The sequence below is a fragment of the Atractosteus spatula genome, chromosome 15 (assembly GCF_055471065.1).
Source record: "Atractosteus spatula isolate fAtrSpa1 chromosome 15, fAtrSpa1.hap1, whole genome shotgun sequence".
Lineage (NCBI taxonomy): Eukaryota > Metazoa > Chordata > Actinopteri > Semionotiformes > Lepisosteidae > Atractosteus > Atractosteus spatula.
The window spans coordinates 15,558,329-15,583,887 of record NC_142720.1 but is presented as its reverse complement, the minus strand read 5'-3'; the positions used below and the strand labels follow the sequence as shown (position 1 = coordinate 15,583,887).

General features: G+C 36.3%; 1 protein-coding gene across 18 annotated transcripts in view; it reads right to left on the bottom strand.

The window, feature by feature from the left end:
• The window catches only part of nrxn1a (neurexin 1a), a 349,008-nt gene that overhangs the window by 207,325 nt on the left and 116,124 nt on the right, over positions 1-25,559 (bottom strand). For all 18 annotated transcript variants that reach the window (XM_088934356.1, XM_088934360.1, XM_088934363.1 and 15 more), the window contains 3 exons: positions 20,463-20,901; positions 10,370-10,753; positions 1,228-1,431 (listed from right to left, as the gene is read on the bottom strand). In XM_088934356.1, coding sequence (XP_088790482.1) covers positions 1,228-1,431; positions 10,370-10,753; positions 20,463-20,901 — 1,027 coding nt within the window. The remainder of the gene's footprint in view (positions 1-1,227; positions 1,432-10,369; positions 10,754-20,462; positions 20,902-25,559) is intronic.

Below are 25,559 nucleotides of genomic sequence, written 5' to 3'. Positions count from 1 at the left end.
CAATACCATGCAGATATTGCTACAGGGACCCTACAGGCAATACTTCTGGGTCATCTTGTTAGTATTCTGTGGTAAATGGTGACATTTTGAAAGTGATTTCTGTTTGCAAAGGAAAGGGGATGACTATCATTCCTGTAAAAATGCTATTTGTGAAATATTAAACTTTGCAAAAGCCTCACAAATTCTCCCAAGCCTTCCATCTGCTGAGAGACAAATTACAAACATGCTCCTTCTGAGTGATCTTTATCATTCAGAAAGCTGTTAGCTCTGTCAGAACTGGGTAAGCCACAGGACGAGAGCTTTAGGAATCAACGGGGTCCTCCTGAATAGAAATGAGCAACTATACATATATATAGGAAAATGTAATGAAAAAAATCAATTCAATTTCTTCTTCACCTCTTTCTTGTGGGCATATAATTTCTCATTTCTATAGCCATTTTATTTGAAGCATAAAGTGTATTTTGGAGGCGTTTTCTACCTCTGTTGATAAACATGCTGTAAAACTACAAACCAGATAGGTCTGTAATTTTCTGACAGTAAATGATTGTTGAACCTTTACAGTACATGGCTATCAGGATATAGCCAGCAAAAGTATGCTTTAAAAATCCTACCTTTTTTTTTTTTTAATGTACTTGTAATTTACTGTACCTAAGAATTGCTTTTTGGCTAAAGCCACGTATAAACATTGCCATGCAATTCAATTAAAAAATTTAGGGTGCAGGACTAAGGAGTAGCAAGCATTCCTTCTGCAGTAAGGGCTGTACAGTGCTCACTTGGCAGTCTGCTCAGGGCCGCAGTCTTAGGCCATTGAAGGGCTCTACACCATCCCCTTCTTTTCAATACAAAAACAGGCTTGTTGATCACTAACAATACCATTTGGAACAGAAGCAAAAATAGTTCTATACATTTCTGTGCATGATATATGGGGGAAATATTTAAAATGTATGCAACTTTATTTTACTCCAGAAGCCCTCCAATAGATAGCTTTTAAAGGTGTCTTTATATATTACTATGAAGCATTTTCATATATATATATGTTTTTTGGGAGGGCTGTTTGTCTGGTGTACAAATGCAAAGATGTTCCTTAAAAAATCCATATTTATATGTGCAAAATGTTTTAAAATTTTTAGCAGTATATTAAAAAATGTTAAAAATCAATAAGATAGCACTATGAATGTTGTACTTCCATGCAGTGATGGGTGATAGTGAGAGGTGTGTTAGGGTTACCTAGATTGACAGTCAGTCTCACTCTGCCAGCATCCAATTCCAGTCGCAGGGTATCAGCAGAGTCCCTGGATGTTGTTGCCATTAGAATCCCATAGGCTCTCTGTGATCTGAACCGAAGGGAGACGTCTTCTGCTTCAGTGTGCATCACCACTGGCAGCTGGATTTTCATGAACTTGCTGCCATCATAACTAAGAATTGTGGCATCTGTAAATAGAGATGTTGAAGATATAAGTGAATTTGTATTGTCAAAGACAATCCTTTGAATGAGCTCTCCTCAAGTCTATTTTCCAAGTATTGGAGATTCAAGTATTTTGTATACATTATGGCATGCAGGTGCTGAACTATGGACTCTTACAATATCTGCAGTCATATTGTTAAATTTCAGTAGATAAAATCACAGTACCAGTCATCCCTTTCATTTTAAAAGAACTAAAGACAGAATATCACCAACACTGCAGAAAATAGCCAGGCTCTGCAAAAAGCAGGCTCAACTGCCAGCTGCTGGAGCACTATAAAGATGTTTTAGTCCGGATAGAAATTTCAGATGACAGTGCAACCAGCGGCTGACTTCTAATCAGCTGAATAACTTTCTTTTTCCTCTAGTAATGTCAGTGTCAGTTCCTGAAGCTTCCATTTTGGTTACTTATTGAGAAAAGCTATCAATGCCAAGTGGTGTAAGAGAAAAATATAAATGATGAATAGACAACAGGTGCAAAATCTTATACCCAGAGAAGGCTGACAGAGGGAAGATCAGCACATTATTATCTAAAAAAAAAACTTAAAGCAACCACAGACTAAGGAAGAAATAATGCATCATTGTTGTTTGATTTCAAAATACCCACCAAAAGGCTCAATATATATTTCTTACTTAGTATATAGTGAGTTTGTTGAATAGTTTCGAAAATATACTACAACAGCTAATATAGCCAATCCTTGCCATTATCAATAGCTTTTAATTCAGAGAACTAATGCTAAGAAAGAGGAAAAATGTTCTCGGTGGGAAAGGTATCTCTCATTCCCAGAGTGTACTCTAGATGAAAGCTGTTGGATGGCTTTTGGCTTTGCTATGTCAGAAACCAAATGTCTGCATCAGATACCAGTCTTGCCACAGGGTGCCTATCTGAACCCTGCCCGCAGGGGGGCTGAGTCAGTAGTGAAGGGTTACTGTGTGGAACACAGAACACTGGATATTAGGCAGGACACATTTATCCTGGAGGAGATCACATCTCATCCCTTTCAAAATCCAATTTTATTCTGCACGATACAAACCAAAGGTGTCAAAACCTGAGATGGTTGTTTGACAAATGACCATTCTTCTATCTCTCCCATACCTGAAGGGGCTTCTATGGGGATGAGCTTTATTTTGAAAGGGAAAAGGTTTGCACGACACACAATACACACATATCCATATATATGGCATAAACAATTCCCAAAAGAACTCAGAAAAACATGCCCAAACCCATCACCTGTAATTCCTTATTTTGAATCTATTTTGACTTCCAAGAACAGCAAACATACGGTATGAATTAAAATATACAGTATTCTTCTCAGACACAGATCCTTAACTTTCTACATTCTTTAGACTCATGGCTACTGTAAAGCAATGAATACTGTCAAGAAAAGAACAGAGGAATGTTTAGCAAAAAGAAGAAACCACACCTGTCAAAAAATGTACTGTACTGAAAAGAAACTCAAGGAAAGTTTTGAGGGAGCTGTGAGCATCAGATTTAAGAGGGTGACAGAAAGATTGTCTCCTTGGTGACAATTAATTATTGTGCAGAATTTCAGCTGAGGAGGCTTCTCCTAACACAAAGACAAAGTTGTGTGTGCCTTAGTGAATACATTATTTAGATTTGGATACATAGTTGTTGCATATAAATAGACACAGGACATGCTATGACTTATTATACTACAATTAATAATAATACCTAAAAATATTATACAAGATGACATGTGATTATTATTAGTTTTCTTATACAATAATTTATCAACAGCTTATTACAGAACTGTAGGAGCAGAGGTAATATTTTACCCACTGCCTAGAAGAAAGTTGCATTTTAAAACAGATCCAGATCATTACAAAAAGCAATTTTCTTTTCTGAGAAATTAACTGGCATAATGAGCGAGTACCCAAAGATGGATTATGAGGCAATATACACATTCTCTTCACAGTTTTAGTATCTCCCAAAGTAAAAAGATGACAGCCATTACACATAGGAGACTCATACCTCATCAGTGACTGGAGTGTATTTGCAATGAGAAGACAGCTATTTATTCTGGCATGTTAAGATACTAAAGAAAATGCATCAATGGGAATGGAAAAATGAGCAATAATGTTACAATCCTCAGTCTATGTACTGTATATACTGTATAATTTGGTGTTTCCAAATTTGATTAATGCTGCATATGCTCCATCCTTTCATTTTCTAAGCATTTTATTCAATTCAGGGTTGCAGGGGAGGCAGGACACACTCTGGATGGGATGCCAGTCCTTCACAGGGCGCACACACTCACACCAGTGCCAGTTTCCCCAGAGGTCAATGAACCTACCACTACTGTGTATCTTTGGACTGTGGGAGAAAACTTGAGCACCCGGAGGAAACCCCTGTGAACAAACAAATTCCACACAGATAGCAGCCCAGGTCTGGAACTGAACCCAAGGCCCCAGCGCTGCGAGACAGCTACGCTAACCACTGCCCCACCATGCCACCAATACTTGTTTTGTGTTCTAAATCTGTGCCTCATAAGTCATCAAACCACATACTGTAACCTACTGTACTATTGTTTCTTATATACTATTGTATTTCATCACAGTTCTGTTTATTAATAATAACATATCCAAATACAGAACATGCTATTAACATTCCAATGTCAAGCAAAATAAATTTCACCTTTGGACAGAACAGAATAATTCAATTGTTATTAGTCTCCCTGATTTCATTTTCAAACAAATATATAACAATACAAAATACATGTAAGTCAGTGTTATAAGGCCTCTCCTATTTTTAAACACAAATAAGAAATTAACAGTTGTTGGTGTTTTAATCTATGTTTCTGAGATAAAGGTTCATGAACACAAGGCTTTATAATTGCACAAAAAAATATTTCTTGGTATAACTTGAATTCATACGTGTCTGCTTTCTTGAGCAACATGACTAACACAATCAAACACATTAATTCAGCAAAAGCATTACTAACACTTTCTACTTTGTGACAGAGGGCCAACTGCAGCAATTGTGAGATCCTAAAATAGCTTGGGATCTCACAGAATGCACTCCTCTGTAGTCCAGCAGATAGAAGCACACCTGTGCAAATCTGAGCCCATGGGGTGGCTCACACTGGGACTTCAAACGGAAAAAAGACTGACAGGGAGCCAGAAAACATCGTAGTGACATCTGCCTCTCCATCTGCTTACACCGTTCTGCAAGAATTCAAAACCATTCCTCAGAAAACAGCGACCTGTCTTTGTTTTCCAAAGAAATCTAACACCAACTACATGACAGCCTTGGTACAATATGCTGGGCTGGGGGAGATGAGTAATCTTGCATTTCTATTACAACCCTCAATTGCTTTTTCCAAGACAACAGCACACTCCACTTTGGATTTTATTGCTAACAGAAATGTGTTGCCTTCTACATCGTTCTGCTCATAATGCCTCTTATGCTGATAAAACTAGGATATTGGTACCACTGTCTCCCACTGGATTTAAACACAGAATGCAGTGTCTCTTAATGGCTTCCATGCTAATAATTTTCTGTCATATACAGTACCAAGAGTCTCAAGTCTTTATTTCATTAATATTTAGACTTCAGCAACTTAATGAACTACTTACTTATTTCTGATCTTTTTTTTTGTAACTAAAAGTCTGTCACAATTTCTGAAAAAAATCCAAGATTGGAGGAAAGATGATACTTATTACTGATACTTGTACATTTTATAAAATCTATAATATTATTCGTAGTAGTAGCACTGTGTTTAAAAAGTAAATTAATTACATGAAATAAAACAATGTAAACAATCTCATCTTATCCTATGTAGAGAAAACATCCAGTTATTTCCTTAAGTCAATAAGAATATTACACCACATTTAGATAATGTCTTGAAGATGTGCTAGAGAATACATTTTCCACCAAAATCACCCACTAGCAAATCTCCACATGCAGTTGTAGTTGCTTTCTTAATTTGATAAATCAAAAGAGATGGTTCAAATGTAAATATTTCCTAAAACAATTCTGAAACTGTTAAGGCATCACATATGTAATGGGCAAATCTGGGAGAAAAAAAAATAATTTTTTAGACTGAATATATGATCCCTGTAACGCATGTGAAATAATATTAGTATGTAACATCTGAGATCAGAATTTATTAAAAAATATCTTAGAGTAAATGTTGTCATGGGGATTCAGAAATACATGTTGAATATGTGTGCATTCCTCAGAGGCATCATAAATAATGTAATTTTGTTTATTGTTTTTTTTTTCCTGTTTGTTTTGTCTGCCATATGTTCAGGTCTTCTTCATGCAAAGACCTTTAAAAAAACGTACGCCTGTTGAGTAAATATAAATGACCTGTCAACAAAGCAATTGTCTGCAGACTGGATTTGGAAGCCTGCTTGAGCATAATAAATAAACAAAGGAATTTGACTGTCACACTATGAATGTGGTGTTAAGGTGTCATGTACTGTAATAGAGCATTTCCTTTATTGATCCATGACTCAGCGCATAAAAAATTTGGGTTTTTCAATATACCTCAATCAGCCAAACTAAAACGTTGTTAAAATACATGTATGAACTTCAGTAATGAATTTGTAAATTTGGGGATATCAACTATTTTCTTTTTTCATACCCTCCCAACCTTACAATTGCAAATTTTTAATCAATTTAGCTTCCCCGCATCCCTGTACCGCTCGTGGAGAATGAAAGCCTATGAAACACACACCTCCGATATGCCAGGTCTGTCAGAGTCATTCGCCAATGTGACAAGCTACTGTATGAGCTCCACAATGCCTTGCTGGAGCATCAGCACAGAACAGAGGGAAGTACAGTATCTCTCACAGACAGACTCAGAAAAAGTCCCAGGTGCTACTATTGTGTGTAAGCTAAGGAAACAGTGCCTTAAACCCACCCATCTCGGGTGACTCTCATTGAGTCTTTAGTGGTTAAGTCACGTGGCAGCACAGCTTACATTTTTAAAATAAATAAAAAATTCTGTTTATGAACTTCAAAGTAATCTTTTAAAAAATAATGATTGGACTTACATTACACAGTGCAGGAGAAAATGTACTCTATAAGCTAAACTACTTCATAATGTCAAATAATAAAGTGAATGTATAGTGTAGTGCATGGCTACCCAACCTGCAGGCCTCTGCATCCACTGCAGAATTCTTAATTCAGCTCCTTAATTATTGAATCGATAAATAAAACCAACAACATTTAAGGTTCGGGGGCTATTAAGCTACTGAAATGGGAGTGGACTGGAAGGATCATAGGTTAAGTATAGCTGATTTAGTGGAATGCTGTTTGAAGATATTTTATATTGTTTATCTCAGGAGCCGTAAATGTTAGTCTTTAATCGTTGTAGTGGTTTCTGTGTTATTTTTCTCATTTTAACTTAAGAGTTCAGTTTTTAATAGTTACGACTGGTTGTTCATATGGAAATACTTGACAATTACTTATGATACACATTACACTAATAAAATAGGGTACTGTGAGAAAAGTACATTTATAGTGCCATTATTAGTTCAGTCATGGTCTGTTTTGTATAATTACATGTATTTAAAAGCCTAACTGCACTGGAATACCAGCAATATTTCAATGTGTACAGTAGGTTCACAGGTAAACTTAAAGCAATACTTATATAATGCAGTTACAACATCAACCATATGTTTTATACATAAAATACTGTATATGTACTTCAAACTTTAATATGACACAACTGCTGTAGAGTGTTACTTTCTACATACAGTAAGGTATGTACTTAATAAGCAAACATTTGTAACTTTTATTTAAATAATGTCAGAAAGGCAATGCATATGCAATATTAATACAATCTATTTAATCCAAAATGTGTCTGGTCAAGTACAAAAAAACATACTATGAAACAGTGGTGCTTAATTGCAGTACTCCTCTGGAAACTGGATTGAAAACCCTGTTTAAAAGCACTACTTGGCATGCCACATCTTTCTGTTTCCTCTGCTATTTCTTTTTAGACTCTTCATTCTAGGTTCAGTACAAATATGGAAATCCAAAGAAAAATGCAAAACAACTGCAAACTCTAGTAATTTATGTGCAATTTTAAATACATTCCTGAAGCTGCATACACTTTGATACTTTCATTAATAAACAGTATGGTAAAAAATTAAAAAAAGCTAAAATATTGTAAATTATTTCCTAAGTGTGATGTTCCTTGCATATTCACAGGCTGTCATGTTTCATTATATGAGGCATGTTTATACCTTCTCCAGCATATGCTTATTGGCCTTCCTGACATAGCTTAAATAAAAGTTACAGAATTTTGCTAATTAAGTAAGGACATTTGGGATGTAAATGTGTATCTCCTCTCCTTCTTAATTATACTGCTTTGATTTAAGATGGTGAAATCCACCATTTGTTGTCTTTCTTGCCATATGTAATTGCTGAATTTTGCCACAGGGTGGTACACCATGCATATTTAAGTGAAAGCTTTTGTAATTCTTCTGACAGCTTTTTTGTGACTGGTGCCAGCTTTATTCTACCAGCGAGGGAACAATCTGGAGACATCAAAACAACTGGCCATATGCCAGGACTCATCTACTTTAAAATAATTTGCATTTGGAAGGAGCAGCATGGGCTATGATTCCTGCGATGACACATTCAGACAAAGGGGTTCTTCTCCAAAAGATCTCTGCAGATACTGTACTATTTACCTGTTTCTATATATAGACCATTGCATAGGAAGGCTGCATTCATCTTATTTTTCTCTCTCTCTTGGCCTGTATTAGGCTGTAAGTTTAAATGGAGCTTGTATTATTATGCTTCTAAAAATTCAAATGCACACTTTTGATGGGTTATTATCTTCTTTAAATGCAAAGGACTGTTTTCCTATTCCACTCAACTGATTAGTTCCAATGAGAGCACACATCTTGAAAATTAGTAGCGTGCAAGGAAAGAATTTGAGAAAGCCAAACAGACAGATCCAAGAACTGCTAGGTTTCACAGTGACTAGACTGCAGCTCTTGAATTATGTATTTTGTAATCACTTGTAAGCATGTTTCTTAATGTACTTTGCGTAGTATGCACTCTTACCAAACTTGAAAGACATGATAGAGCAATTATTTTTCTTTTAAGAAATCGAACGGCCCTATAGAATTGGAAATGTGTTTGCAATGGCTAAGGAGATTAAAAATTTATAAAGAGTTAATTGTCCAAATTATTTTAAGAGTTTAGTGTCAACCTTCATTATAAATAATTAAGTCCCTTACCAAAAAAAAGGCATAAATTGCTCAGGGGCAACACATTGTCCCTAATAAATGCAGGCATTGCCAATCAGAAAACAACTATTTGTGCCTCTTCCAATTTATTTAACCTGACCAAGTCTCAATTAAGGTGGAATTCATCTCGTAACTTCTGGCAGCAAACTAAAACACTTCTATAGCATTGGCAAATCCCATTTTCATTTAAATTCAATCATCTATATTTATAGACAAGCATAATACATTGATGCATTTTCATTAATCGTGTTGGTTCTAAATTATTGAAGTCTTGAAAAATCATGTCTGTGTATGTCTCGCTGGAGCAGATATGGATTACATGAAATACCATTACCATAAAGAAGCATCTGTTGCCACGTAGTACATTTTATCCACATAACTGGCAATGTTGACAATTGTGGTTAGCACCATCCCATTACTTAGAGGGAAACTCCAATTAAAAACAAAAGCTACACTTGTACAGTAAATGCAAATACTAAGTAATATACTGTTTTTTTTGTAATCTGAAAAATATGTTTGGAATTCTAATGTTTTTGGCGTTACAATTCAAGAGGCTCATGAGCCCTCGCTAAGGTATGTGTGATATCTGAATTTTAATCCAGCTTTGGTCACAAGTGAATGGCTTGACGGGTCCAATTGTTTCTGGCAGAAGACAGCCAATTTACACGTTGTGTACAGACAGCCTGAATTTACAGAGTGGTGTCTCTCTGACAGGCAGTCCCACTGCCATTAAAGAGCCCTTCAATTTTAAATGCATGAGAGCCCAGTCACAAGGTGCATGGATGCATTTTAAAAGAATCTCCAAAAAGGCATGCTATCTCTTAAGGATTCATGCTCAATTCCCATTCAAAGTTGAAAAAAATGATTTTTTTATCAGCAAACCCTCTAGCCTGTTTTACCAAAGCTGATGCCTTTGGAAAGAGGCACATTTTCTTAATTTAATAGTATTCATTTTGACATAAAATTGCCACCTGTTGTTGCATTTGTATGATCTAATCAATGCATTCTGCCACTGGCTTCTACAGGTACGGTGAATGTTTTAGACACATTTGACACTAACGCAAATACAGGCTGCATATGATGTAATTCTGCAGGGCAAACTCTTCTGGTACTGTAGATCAGGGATTCTTCAGGATAAATTAAGTGCTAGACAATAGCTCAGAAGCCCCACAATACAGTATATGAAAGCATATTCAGTCTTATTGTAATATATACTATACTTTCTATAAATTTTAAGATCTAAGGGTAAAAAATTAATTAGAAATAGGATATAGCTTTAAAGAAGTAATAGAAAATACAGTATGTTTAACATTGCAATTTAAAAGTTACTGAACATATACTATACTATAAAGACCCCAAGTGAAAATAGACTGTGGTGCTGCTTTATTTTGCATATTACCATGGTAGGCAAAGGCAATTTCCATGTATTTATTGAATGAAATTGCCATTTAGCCTTTAATTGTTTATGTTTGCACACACATCCACAAGAATATACTGTAGCACTCTTCTCTCGGTTTTCACCATTGCACTCTCCCACCCAAGGACAAAAAAAGGAAAATCTATGGGTATAATGTTAAAAAAAACACAAACTTCAATTGATACATACCAAAACCAGAATCTAAGGCTGGAGCTCTACCAGCATCACAGGGTTCAAAATCACCATAAGTTACTAACCCCTCTCGCAGGATCTTCCAAGGTAGCCAGTTCCAGAGCAGTCACAGACATATCGGTTCCAGCCCTCTCTGCACACACCGTTGTTCTGGCAGGGATTGCTAAGGCACTGTTTCGGCACCTCCCTGGTACACGATGGCTTCACTCCAGCTGCCTTTTGGACTTCTGCCATCCTCCGAATGTCTTTGCTCTGACCGTCAATGAAGAGGTCCCTGATGCAGCCCACATACCCATAGTTAAGCAGGGCTGTCCACACTTCAGTGGGGAAGACGAGCCCTACTTTGTTCTCTGGCAGGCCACCTAAGTACAAGTTGTCATCCAAGTCAAGGATTTCACTCTCTCCTGGTGCTGTGTATGCTGTGCGGTGAGTATTCACAGATATGGTACCTGGAAGAAGCAAAGAAGGCTAGATTAGCAAAGTAGCTGCAAGGCAACATTAAACATACAACTACAGTATTGATTAGCTGTAAATATCATCATTCCACAGGCTTTAAAGAAAACTGCTGTTTTTTTACAGGATTGCAAGAATTAGAGTGCAGACAATTAATTGAATTAGAATGCAGGAATGTATGAATTAGCCTACACATTGCCTTAAGTATATTTAATTCTACGAATTCTGATTAAACATACTTTTTATTTTTTTAATTTAAATGTATATTGAAGTAATAATGTCAACTTTCATTTTTATTTAATGATTGGTATGCTGTTAACACACCACTCCATCCTCTGTTTCAAAGATGAAATTGTTGCACAACTTTATGTTCTATTCCATACATTAATATTGTTGTTTCATTTGACATTGTTGATTATTGATCAAAACCTTAAAAATGATCAGACTTAAATCCTGAACACATAGTCGTACTCATCCGAAATAGCTTGTTTTTTTAACTTAGCTATACGTTTTTAACCAGGGGAAAACCCAGACCAGTAAAAAATAAAGGTGACATAATTGCTCCGACATTGCATTGCACTCCAAAAAGAAAACATGTTTAACAGAGATGCAGGTTATAAAAAACAAAATGAAATATTGTTATGCCCATCCTATCAATTAGCTCTGTCGTCTGTAAGAAACGACTCAAACTGGGGTGCAGTTTTTCTCCTTTACTTATGCACACATACCTGTATAAATGAAAATTGTGTGCTTTTCTGTGATGTATCATTTTGATTCAGCTTCAATTCTCGATCCAGTACATGACAAATAACGACGTACATGACTTGACTGTTAAAAGTGAATATCTGGATTGTGCTGCGAGGTCCGACATTTGATTAATATGTTTATAGATCAGGTTTCTAGTGAACAGCCATTGTGGAATTTTAATTAATGATGCCTGCCTAAAACCCCTGCATCTTCTCCAGTAATCTATAGCTCTAAATCCTGCCAAAACAACATATGAAGAAAGGAGTCCTAGCAGAATTCAAAATAATTTAGCTTAAAGTTCTAAATACATCAGGGTTTACTAAAGAGACATAAACATTATGTGCTCTTAACAATACTATTCACTGGTAATCTACTACTGGGTTTTCTAATTGAAGGTTAATCAGGCTATTATTAATATAACCGAATAAAATTGAAGCAGGAATTACACAAATCAACAAATTCTGAGTTTCACCAAAGTAAACAATTGCTCTTTTCATGCTGCATTTGTCTCCATCTGTGATTCTCTGGAATTTTAGTCAAATCAGTGTTTTAGTCAAATGCAAATTACTAAGAGTGTACTGATGGTATATACTGATAGGAATGGTTTTATGGATGAAAACAGATCTGCTGGGCTGAGATTTCAGGCTCAAGGAGGTTACAAGTGGTTGTATGATCTACTGTATGAGTGAATCTGATTCACTGAATTGCCTCATGTTACTAAAAAAATTGAGAACTCCTCATGGATAATAAAATAGGCTAACTATTCTGATCCTTAGTGTGAGAAAAAAAAGTAAATATTTGACAAATATTCTGCAAAACAACAAGCAATGAGCAATTTAGCAGTGGGTTGTCTGCTGATTACAGCTCACTGGATGTGTTCTCTTCTCTTCACAGCCTCACACTGACAAGAAAAGTCCAAGCTACCAAAGCTTTTATATGTTTTTTTGTTTACATGGCAGGGCTTTTGTTTAGATTTTTGATTACTATTTGCTTTTCTATTCATTAATATTTTTGTTAAGTGGCTTCCAGGAGGCATGCAAAAGAAAAGGCAGTCTTTCTCTGCCCAAGGTCAGCCAGCCTACAGCACAAGACTGAAGAAATATCAGGACATTCCAAAGGATGATTAACCCAGCCCAAAGTGGTCAAGGCCCTCCACAGACTAAGACCCTCACAGCTGTTCTGCCTTTTCTGTACTGCAGACTTGGCAATAATGAAGAGATGCAGAGCCAAACATTTCCCCTAGGTTAGTGCTAATGAGCCTACTCCATCATATTCATTATCTCAGCAATTTCATTTTTAACTCTGTTTACTGGGAAATGGAATCTTCATGCTCTGTTATGTTTGCAGATGTAACCTGTAATACGCAAGTTAAGTCACTGCTATTTAAAAAACCCCACCACTGAATGTATGCTATACAGCCTACAATGAGTCAGCCACAGTGAAGGCAAAGAAAGTTTTTTAAAATAATGTCACAAAAGCAATAGCAACCATTGCAGCACAAACCTTTGAAGCTTGGGCCATGCCACTGAACATGAAAATCCACTAAAACTCTTGCTAAGAAGGCAAATGTGAACATAGTGATGATTAAAAAAAGCTACTGTGTATTATTATCCATATATATGTATGACTTTTATTTATCTTGTGGAAATTAGGAAATCGGTGTTATAATTGAAATGTTTAGGGAGTACAGAAGCCTATTTCGGGGTATCCTTCACATCGGAGTTTTTGTGCTACTGCACAGTTCACTGCCACACTAAGGCCGGAGGGAGGGGTGACATCCCAGGAGTGTGGACACATCTGTCTCTAAATGGTAATCTTCCAGAAAAGCAGAAATTGGAAAACTGTGTTTACTGCTGATTTGCAATGTTTCATTTGGAATTAAGATTTATATCCACACAGGGAGGCTCACTATTAAATAGTGCCATGGTTTACTTATTTACCTGCTTGTGTATGTACATGCAATAATATTCTAGACAGTATTTTTCAGTGATGGATTTTTAATGAAAGAACATTTATAGGCACACATGCACAGGGGCGTGTAAGAGAAGTCTTGTAATACTGTGAGAGAGTTATTTCCCTCTCATAAAAGGCCTGTTTGAGTCATTAAGTCACTTCTTTAAAAAATGTATGGTCTGACAACACGATTCTTCATCTCTCTCCATGCTAAATTCAAAGGAAACCCATCTGTCTGTAGGAGTCTGGCTACAGTGCTGATCCTGATTTGATCACATGCAGCTGATATCAGTAATCCTTTTTATTTCACTTCACCCATGCTCCCAGTCGAATGGCATATGAAAGAGATTTAGGAAATCTAGCTGTAATAATGCATGAGAATCTCTGAGCAATTCATAAGCTATTGTCAGATTCTCCTGGCTCATACAAGATGTCTGGCAGTATGTAATGAAACTTTAAAAAAAATATTTTACCTTTGCCAAAGATTCTTGGCAAAGTGTTTTTGCTTCTACGCAATTAGAACATAATGAAAAGACCAGCTTAATTTTTTAACTGAACATTTGTAACAGAACAATCCCAACATGCAATTCCTAACTAAAACTAAACCATGCAGATTATAAATGTCCCTTTACATTCACAATGTTCTTCTCCACACACGCACAGATTTTATTAATTAAATGGGGAGGGATGCTGTGATACCCATGTGCATCAGTAAAACAAAACAAGAATGCATACTTTGTGTTTTAAGGCTCATTTTGTCCTATAATGTTAATTTTTTAGACAACATGAGCAGTATTAAAATGATCTAAAGTCCTAACTGAACTGCAGAAGTTAGGGAAGTGACATTGGCTTATAATAACAAATCACACCAACAGAACAAAATACAGTATGCAGCCTAGCTGATCATTGTGGCTGTAAAGCTCTCCAAATAGATTCAATAAACTGTAGCATCTGCTAGATAAAACAGTAGCTGCTAAACATGTGCTATAAAGAGGAAGTCTTTAGTCATATTTTAATAACCTAAGTCATCTTGCTTATCATGGGTTGTGGGTCATGAGTAGGAGTCAGTCTAAGGCGCTGCAGTTTCCAGTACCCTGCTACTGCCCTCCAAACCCATGGACACACTTCCTTGGAGTCTCACACTCTCTCGAGGCCAGTCGCATCTGCTGCATGGATTGCTTCCAATTCATAACAACTTGTGCTGTAAATATTCTTTCTTCATACATATTGGTTGTATTTAGATTTTATAAACACAGCACAATGACACATGTCAAACAATGGCCCTACCACCTGCATTTCCACTCAAGCCCAGCATAGAAAACTGTATTACAGGGTATAAAATCCCCAATTAGACAACAGTGTAACTTCAAATCAGAAAATAAATGGCAGAAGAGTACTGGAAATGATGAATTAGGATCGCAAGATACTGTATACAATGACATTTCACATTAGAATGCAATGAGATACAGCACTTCTTCAAAGGGCTGGACTTAGAAGAATGAGAATATGGCACAACCTAAGTTGGTTTGTTGTTGGCTCACATGGAAAGAATCAAAATAAACTGTGTACTAATATCAAGATGGATCCTAAATTAATTTCTACTAATGGGACTGTTATTTACATACCTGAGAAGACAGCTGAAACAGATTATACCTGTGTTGTCATGATTGTTGGTTGATGTGTGTTTTCATTGAACTTTGCAATAATTGGCTACTAATATTTTGCGACACGAAATTTTAGATCAGTAGTCATCTACATGTACTACAGCTTTCATTAGAAGCATTGTCCTAAAATTGGAAAGTGAACTCTGATGGAACCTGGCATTTAACACACACAGAATTTATGACTTGAGTGTCCCTAGAATGGAAAGCAAATTGGAGGTTGCCTTTCTGCTCATAGATTTGAAATTGATGTTTCATCTTTTCTTGCCCTTGTTCATAAAGTGTCTGTGTAAGGCAACTCAGGCATGCAAAATTTTGATATGTTTCACATCAAAGTTTCAATGTCACACTTCTAAAATACCCTTTATCAAAGTGTTTTAATCAAAAAATATTTTCCAAGCATAATGAAGAGAATAAAAAGTTAATATGGCATACTGTATAAAGACTGAGAAGCTAATTATAAATCTAAAAGAAAACCCAAGACTAATGTTCCTATTTAATGTATACAGTATATAATACATTAAGCACAACTTGTTTTATTTAAAAACAATTTTTAAATGTGATCATTTTTATATCCATAATCAATCAGACACCCTACTGACTGAGTCATTTGTTTGTTTAAGGAAGAACTGCTTCTTGTATGCAGTTTTGTGACCATCTTCAAATTCAATCATTTTAGGATTCACTAGGATGTTTTGGGAATATTTGTTTCAATGTGATGAGAGAAGCTCAAGGGATGAATTTGATTTTTCACATACAGAAGTCTTAGCTTGAGTGTTATTTTAAAAGAAGTCTTTAGAATTGGAATATTTAGAAGTATATCCTTCTTATATGCATGGGTTTTGTAGGCATGTGAAATTCTTTCTGCTTTTGAAGGTACAGAGAGAGAAGCACTGCACTGTATATATTCACAAAAATGAAGTACTGGATGATCAGCTATAGATAGAACAGCTGCAACTAATGTGGACTATTGTTTTGCTACCTCTTTAGCAGTCAATATGACACTTTCAGCAAAGTGTACAGCATTTACTGTATACGCTCTACATTTTAGAAATACTAAGAGAAAAGGTTTCTGTTATAAACGTTTTCTCATTTCAACAAATGGAGTATATAACAGACGTTTGGGTGGAAGGTGACATCCTGATCTCGCTCACTTCTGCTTGTCTATGTATATACATGTACAGTACAGTACTGTAAGTCTCACACCCAGGACTTCCTTTTATGTAACTCTTTTGCACCTCTCCCACCATCCCATCTAAACCCTTGCAGCAACTCCTTCGCTTATTCATCTAATAACTGTATTGAACTATCCTCTGAGGGAAAAAAAAATTCTCTATAGCATTTTGGTATGGGGTATTGGGGAAGCCTATCCTCACTACTAGGCTATCGTTCCCTCAGCTAGGTGAGTTACAGTATAAATACTTTTCCACCCCTTTATTGCATTCATAAGCAAACTACTGAAATCTGGATATCTGAATATTTTGAAAATCTATTCTCAATGCCAGAATTTAATTAAATGCTGAAAGCCAGTTATTGCAATGCAAACACAAGAATAGTACTAAAATAGCAGTCAGTGGCATTAAACAAAAGCTTTATGGATATATAAGAAAGAAATCAATACTCCACTCCTGATGGAATGCCAGCATTACTATGGGGGCACAGAAGCCATTGCAGAATGTCTAGTGAGCCAGATTCCATATCCACTCATAAATCATTAATGGAGAGCAAAGAAAGCACTTTCATCAGACACATCACACAGGACATCTATCTAACTGCTTTTCAAAATACATCTGCAAAGGATATGAGTGGGCTGTGCTTTGTTCACAGGAAACAGATTTTCATCTTCTTATTATTTTTCCATCCAAAAATCACTGGGTAGAAATGTGAAATATACAGTATTTGTTTTTAAAAGAATAATTAATCATTTATTGTGTCCAAGTATCATTTTCCATTTTTCATTTAAATAGAAATCTAAAAACCTACAGTACGCAACTGCATGCATGCTTTGGTTTAATAGGCAATAGTAAAGCAAATGTAGGATAAAAAAATCAACTTTCTAATGACGTCCGTTCCCAGGAATACAGGGACGTACTGTACAGTACTTTCTATATACAATATTTATAGTCTATAAATCTATAAAATCTATTAGCGAAAAAACATTGTATATACTGTATGTACAGTAAATTGCCCATATGTCATAACATACCAATTGTTTTGGAGGCTAGACATGCTGAAGGACACATTTCCTCTGAGTGTGACTTTTCTTCACTGTAGTTGTTATCAACCATGCAGACTACACAGAACTGCAGCACTGACTAAATGAGAATCTGAGTGAATGGGGATTCTTACTCAGAAGATAAAGGGCCTCTGGCTATCAAAGTCTGCAATGACTGACAACACTTCAGCCAATTTCCAAGTATGCACCAAAGATGCATATTCACATTGCATTTTGCTGCCAGGTAAGAACTGAGGTGCTCCGAGGGTGCAGTCATTGTAAACATGTTCTGGTCATTCAAATCTGTTTGTTAACATGTCATGTTGATGCCATGTAAGGCTGATTGAGCTGGCAGCTTTATTCCCACCTTGTAGTCAGATCGTGTAAGCTAAGCAGTGCTGAGCCTAGTCTGATCGAGATTGGACACCTCCGAGGACACCCAGGTTGCTACTGTCAGTGGTGTTGCAAAACTGAAGGCGACACACTTCCCTCTGGAGCAGAATTTCCAAATCAATGTCCCTGTATGCTGACAGGGGGCATAGTGCTGCAGAAGGTCCTCTGGATAAGACATTAAACTTTTTCGTATTAAACTTTTATCTCTGTAATCCTTTGGGATGAAAAGTACTACATAGATGCAATAAATTAATTATTGAGAACAGATTCAAACCTCTAGAAAGGGAGGCCTTAATGTATCCTTTATACAGTAGCTTAAAGGAGGTGTTCGTAGATGGCAAAAAGGCTGCTTCACACAACCAGATTCCAGCTCAGCCACTATAACTATCTGTGTAATTTGATGCTGTCCAGAGAGCAGATAATCCTTTGTGATCCTTTTGTTGGTAGCATGCACCCAGTCTTGTAACAGTAATGTAGTACCAACGAAATCTTCTTCTAACATAATTCGGAAACAGCAGCAAATAATTCAGTTTTTGTGCCTCTGTTGTTTATAACTAGGCATCCTGCAAGCATGTTCAAAATTGTAGTAAAGAAGAATTCTCACCAGTTACCAATAGCAAAATTATATAGTAACATTTATTACTTTATATTGTTTTTATGCAATAAAAGTTTATCTGAATATGTTCCGTTATTTGTATTATGCTGTATATGTGAGAAATGAATAACTATTAAAAGCTAACATTGCCCTTGTGCACTTATAATCCAGTATGTAAGTAAAAAACTAAGATAAAATGCTTATCTGCAAAAGAAATAGCAAAACACATTATGGAATATGAGAATCTCTAAAAAAAATCCCCTACCATGTATACTGAGTTGATTATATGCAACAGTAATACTGGGTTCTCAAAAAATTTGTAAGCATAATGAAGAAAGTCATTCTTGAATTTATGAGCTTATGTTTTCTTTTTTTTTAAAAATGAAAGAAGTGACCTGAAAAAGAAAAGTGCTCTAAATACTTTCACAAATCTGTCAGGCTGTCATGAAGAAAAAAGATAATATTTCAATGAACCGACTATGCCATGAACATAGAGATGAGATTCTTGCAAGAAAAATAACAGTTCTGCACTGACAAGTGCTTGTGACTTCAGAATGAAAAATAGGAGGCACAATAAAATATACTGTATGATAAAGGTAAAAGACCAAATAAGAGATTTAGGGTATTCCCCTTACATGCATTAGTCTTAAATTGCATCCTGTCACCTGTTCTATTTTAACATGACATATGTTTGGGAAACATGTTTTTTATTTTACACAAAATTCTAAGATGGTAACAGAGACGTAACAAATAATGGTAGGATAAAGGTCTATAAGAAAACTACATTCTCCCTCAGTTAATTTGTGCACTGCGCACTAAATGGTTAATTCCTGTGAGAGCCAGATTCATGTTACCATAGTAACACAGGCTGAGCAGAGAGAGAACTTGCTTCCTATAGATTTGGTTATAATCAGATAAATGTTTTACTTTGGATGGTGTGCAATTATTATTATTAGTAGTGGTATTATGCATATATACATTATACTGTTAAAATATAAAATATAAAAAATATCAGATATTTTAAAAACATATAGTAACATTATTCCCAAATTAAGTTGGCTAATTAAAATACACGTGATGGTTCAGTATTCACACTTTATACATTTAACTTTTTAATTGGGATAAATATGTCACTGTCTAAGGCAACTTTGTACGTGTAAATGTGTGTGAGAGAAAGTGTGCATTGGAAGATACATTTCTTAGTTCATTTCCATATTCAAGTAAACTAGCAATTATCCTTAAAACAATTAAAACAAATTGCTTAAAATCTCCTTTAGCTAAGCCACATACTGTATACTGTACATGTGCATTTGCAGAGAGGCAGCTGTTACAGTAGCCTAAAACACCAACACAGTATGTGGTTGCTCAGTATTTGAGCACTGACCTTATACTCATTGGTGCATGAGATAAAAAGCCCCAGAAAGGCACTTCAAACCCCAGGTGTGACAGTGTGAGCTTTACTGTCTACACTGTGCTGTCTTATAGATGGCCCAGCAATAGGGAGAAAGCATGCAGTCCAGAATTGCAGGGGCTGGAATTGAATTGCATATCACAATGAGTGCCATGTCTGACACTGCTATCATTGTTTTTCAGTCCACTATCCTAACTTCAGCAAAATAAAGGAACTTTGAAAATTCATAACCATGGATATTAAACATTTGTTTAAAAATGCATTTCTGATCAACCCTGTCTGAGTACTGCGAATCACTGATTTATAGCCAAACGTTTTTTGTTTAGGCTTAGTACTACTGTACAGTTCACTTATATTAATCTGTTTTTATTTTGCTACAGTGCATAATATACTGCTCTGTGTTCATCTTAAAAATTCATTAGAAAACTTGAATTAAAAAATGAAACAACAAAGGCCAATAAAGTAATTGCACTCTTAAAAACAGAGGGCTGTTTAACATGCTTACTGAGGACAATTATCAAACCATTAGGGCTCCAAGTCATTCTATCTTATTAATTCTAGGAGGGGGGAAATTTATTTGCAAACGGAATCTGGCAAAGCCGTTGCTTTGGTGACATACTCTAATGTACTAATAGACGACCAATGACAATAGGATGGAAGCGTCACAGCATGAAATAAGGGAGACAACAGTCTACAGTAGCTCTGCATGCTCCAGCAGTTGTGGCAGTACCTGATCGCCCGTCCCTCTGGAAGTCCACATGATACCATTCTCCATCGTTCACCTTTTTGTTCACTGCTTTGGTTTTTGTGGTTCCTGATCCCATGTCAAGTAGAAGGTAGAGGTGGCCGTCCAACATTTCAATAGCAAAGAAGTCCACCTTCATGGTCTGAGGATTTTTGGTATCTTTCTGCTGCTTTGGCTTGCCATGGCTAAAGAGAAGTAGTCCATTTGGCTCTGTGGTGCGAAAGTCGAAGGACACAGAGCCTGTTTTCTTAGCATTCCACTTGTGCAAAGTGATGTAGGACTCGGGGGTTTCAAACGTGATGGGGTCCAAGGTGGCCACGTTCTCACATTTGAATGCTACAACACCATGGATCTTCATTTTGGCATCCCCCTGTTTAGCCAGTCTGGACAGTTCTAATCTGACATCATTGTTTTTATACACAACCTGTTCACAAAGTGGAAAACATCAAAAGGTTAAAGTTGCAAGTTTAGGAATAAACATAGTGTGCCATTTTAAAAAAAGAAAATAACAGAATTCTGTTTGCAGCATACCTGTCTTACAGTATAATTTGCTTGTAATCATATCCATTGTTAGCTTTTATACCTTCACTTAATATAGAACTTCATAAATGTAGTGAGTTGTCCTAATCACCTTATTATAAAGTACAATATTTAAAATATTTTACTTATTTTTTAATATAATAAATAAAAGACTATAGTATAAGTGAGTTAAGATTATAGTATTATTGAGGTACACTCGTTTGGTTCCCAGAAAAATGTAAACAAATATATTGAGAATCCTGTACTCAATTCGGGGTATTTACAGAATAAGTATTACAACTCTTCTACAGAATGACAAGTGTGAAAATAAAAGAGGCTTTTTAGGAATTAGCATTGTTTCAGTCGGTGTACTTAACATGAGTAAGAGCAATCACAGGGGATGACAGAGTACACTGTATCTTTTCTCTCAGGAATCACTGTAGAGTTTAACAAGACCTAATGGCTGCTTCTCAGACACACTCTTGCTCTATTGCTGTGAAAATTATTCCCACTGTTTTAAAAATCCTGGCACAAATTGCTTTAAAAGTCAACAGTGTAAGAGTGAATTAACTTAAAAGCCTTTTAAACATTGTTTTGAAGCAAGCTATATACAATTCAGTATGTGTAAAGAATATTTTGTTAATTGGAAAATTGACTAATCTAAGCGTTGATATTTTCAATAGTTGTTAAATGCATTTAGTTTCACATCCAATTACAGATGAAAAGACTTTATACAGTAGATATACTGTATGACTTGTATTTTGCTCTATGTTATATGTTTAAATTACCCTGTATGAATAGGCAGTTATGTAAAAATGAAGTGATGGGTATCTGCCTTTTCTATATAACTGGGATCTTAGGTGGATTTCTAGGTCAGCTACAAAAGTAACTGTCATTTCATATTTATAGCAAAAAGAGGACACCAGTTCTTTTTTCAAGTGCAGTGTTATTACCTCATTCTGCCATAAAACAACCTGTAATGTCACAAACATATTATACTACCAAATTGATCACCTGCTTCTTATACAAGTGAAAAGAAACAATTGACAAAAGTTTCCTTTCCTTTCCAGTTGTGCCCTAGACTGCTGAAGGACTGACTTGTCACACTTCATCCAGTATAAGCTTCAAAGCGCATGTGTGCCAACAGGAAGAATGATCTTTGGCAGCAGTGTGCTGCTGAGTCTCATGGCTGCGATTACAGAACGACACTCCAGCTCTGTTCAGTTGTGCTTACAGTCAAGTATGGGTTGTGGCTGTGTGCACAGAATTGCACAATTCAGATCAGCAGGGCTCCCATTGTAGAGCTACTGGGGCTTTATTATCTCTCTTTTTCTATAAGGTGATATTGAGCAGTAGCATTGCTGTGGATCTTTTGACACAGGGCACATTAATATAATTTTTATTATCAGAGGTATTCAATATCCCTCCTTTTAAATTGACTCAATTTCAATTTGAACTGTTTCCAGTAAAAATAATGACACGTAGATGCAATTAAATGGATACTGATGATACTTCAGAAATTTCAATCATACAAGGTCTGTACTCATCTGAACAATGAATGTACTGTAAGCAGTTTTTGCAAAATCAATAAAGAAATATTACAATTACCAAGCATATATGAATTGGTACACACCACATATCACCTTTTCACATCAGCAGTTTATAAATGCAAAGATACTGCCACATTATTTCAAACAGACAATTTTGACCTAACACATTTTTCTAACCATACTGTATAGTGTTACAGTATCATGTCTTTGCATTAATAATGAACATTCTTAAATATCTACAGTACATGGACCAATAGAATGCATAAACAATACGTTTTGCTCCATTTTTTGCTATTCTGCAACATGACTGATTTTTAAAACTGTTAAAGTCCTTACATCACACTTGTCTTTAATAAGGAAAGAATTTATAGTTGTGAGGTTTTACAGTACATACTGTATAACAAAGATCTCCTTTTGCAACAATTTCTTCAGCAACAAGAAATCTGTCAGAATTTTAGGGAAATGTCAGGAAAATTATCACTCTTAAAGCACATTTACAACAAATGCAAATTGTGTGCTCCAGAATGAGAGGATGGGAAAATTATCTCTGTAAGCTATTACTACATTCCGTGTTCTAGAATCTGAACCATTATCCTCACAAAAGATGTGTTCAAATTCCAGTCTAAACAGACAGTCAATATATTTTCCAGTATAAACTTGCAGTTCTTCAACATGTTGTTGAATCTGATACTCGGGCTTCTTTCAAGAAATAGCCGGTTGAGATCCACTGATCAATTTTCTACTAGCATCAAAACAGGCTAGATGGGTCGAATGTTTTCCTTTTGTTTGTAGCCTTTCTTATGTTCTTATGAGACTGCGAATTAAAAATATTGTAGAAAATACTCAGTGGACACTGCACGTCAACAGCAACATTATCACAGAGCTGCCTTCGAATAATTCATTTAGGCATTGGAACCAGAATCAGGAAGATGAAAGAAAAAATTGCAAATCTCCAATTTTTCATCTAAAAAAAAGAAAGCACATATTTATACATAGCTTCAGTATTTGCATATTTATTTGTGATATATATTTCGTAAAACCAACTTCATTTTCTTCTAGCGATGATGATATTTTATATTATAGTGCTTGTTCATGTCCGACAATGGCATGCTAGCATTTTTTTACAAATATGTGCATAGTCTGCTGCTGCAAGGAATATCCCACACTGTTTCAAAGTACTCTATCTCCAGAGCCATTATAAGATAAGATAAGATCACTTTATTGGCCATATGTAATTTCTTGTATTAGAAATTTGTCTTCTTTTCGCATATCCCAGCTTGCTCTCCATTAGACACACAGACAGGGAGAGAAGCCTGGGATCAGAGCGCAGGGTCAGCCACTTACTGTATACGGTGACCCTGAACCAGTTGGGGTTAAGGGCCTTGCTCAGGGGCCCAATGGAGTAGGACTCCTCTGCTGGCCGCAGGATACGAACCGGCAACCTTCCAGCCACAGATCGTTAGCCACAGAGCCACCACACCGCCCATTATCAGAAACTTTTAAGAACACAAGTGTAAATGTACATTAAGGTGGAGTATGCATATAAGACACGCATAAGACCATACTTTTGAAATGAGTTATAATTTGAGTGTTTTGAAAATATCTTACTAATTGCAAATTACTAGCCAAACACACCTGCCATGTTTGAGTAGAAGCAAGATGCTTCTTTTTTATGTAAAAAGCCACCATCAAATCTTGAATCACTGGGAAGGATGGATAAAATGCAGACTTCTGTGGATGCAAACATTCTAAAAAATAAAGTAAATTGCTTCTGTAACAAAATAATGTGCACCTCACGTAACTTCCTTGCGAGGGATACAAATATATGATGTTGGAGAAAAAAGGTACTTTATGCTTTTTCTTGCAAATGATGGACACTGAGCTGGAGTAAACATCTTTATAGTTATTACGACTCTCAGGACTGTCGAACACCATGTGATGACTCCTGGCTGATGATTACAAGCTTTCTGACAGGCAAAAGATCTCCTTGCAGTCAGTGTGGGAAAACAGCTCCGCTGCTTCCCCTGCCTCCCAACCTCTGTTTAGTAAACACATGCACAGTGACCTATTGTTTATTGATTCTGAACAGTGGTTGACAGACACATCTCTGAAACCCCTGGAGGAAACTCCACATCGTTGCACAACTCCAGTGATCATCAAGTCATCAAGGTATACAAACGAACTGCAATGGAACCACACAGACAAATAAAACAAATAATACACCTAATCTGTGTAACCTTCTTGTTCGCAGCTCCCTTGACCGCCCTCAGCAATCATCCACACCAGGCACTTTCCCTTGCAACAGAGTACGCTGTATCACCTGCAAGTACACAACTAACACCACATTCATTCAAGGCCCCTCAGGACAATTCCGGATCACTCAGATGACATTTTGTACCTCCAGCAACTTTATTTACTGTATCTCTTGCAGTAAATGCCCAGCCATCTATGTTGGGGAAACAGGAAGGAGACTTGGAGACCGCTTCAGAGAACATGTTAGGGCTGTGAAGATTAAAGATTTCTCCAAGCCCATATAGTCTCATTTCACCTCTGACGGCCACGATCACACTGATCCCTTTGTGTTCTCAAAGCTGGTTTTCCTAACACCAACATCAGAAAGACTACAGAAACTAAAATTATCCTGAAACTTGGTTCACACCTTCCCCCTTCTCTCAACAAAAGACTTGCTTTCTTCTAATTCTCTCTATTCATTTGTAGGTTTCATTTCACACCTCTCCTCACCTCTCTCGACCTCACACCACTTGATTGGCCACTCTGTGTCTCCCCTGCTCACGCCTCCTCCTCCCTCCTGGCCTTTGTTTTCCCAGATTGTATTATGTTTGCTGACTCCCCCATCTTTCTTATACCTGAAGAAGGCTCCACAGCTGAAACATTGTGTTTTCTTTCTTCTCTTTTCATGGAATAAACCTATTACTTGTTCCTTTGTAGTTTCTTCAATTTGTTTAGACATTTCATTTTAACCACAAACAAACAACAATTCCTGCAGAACTAT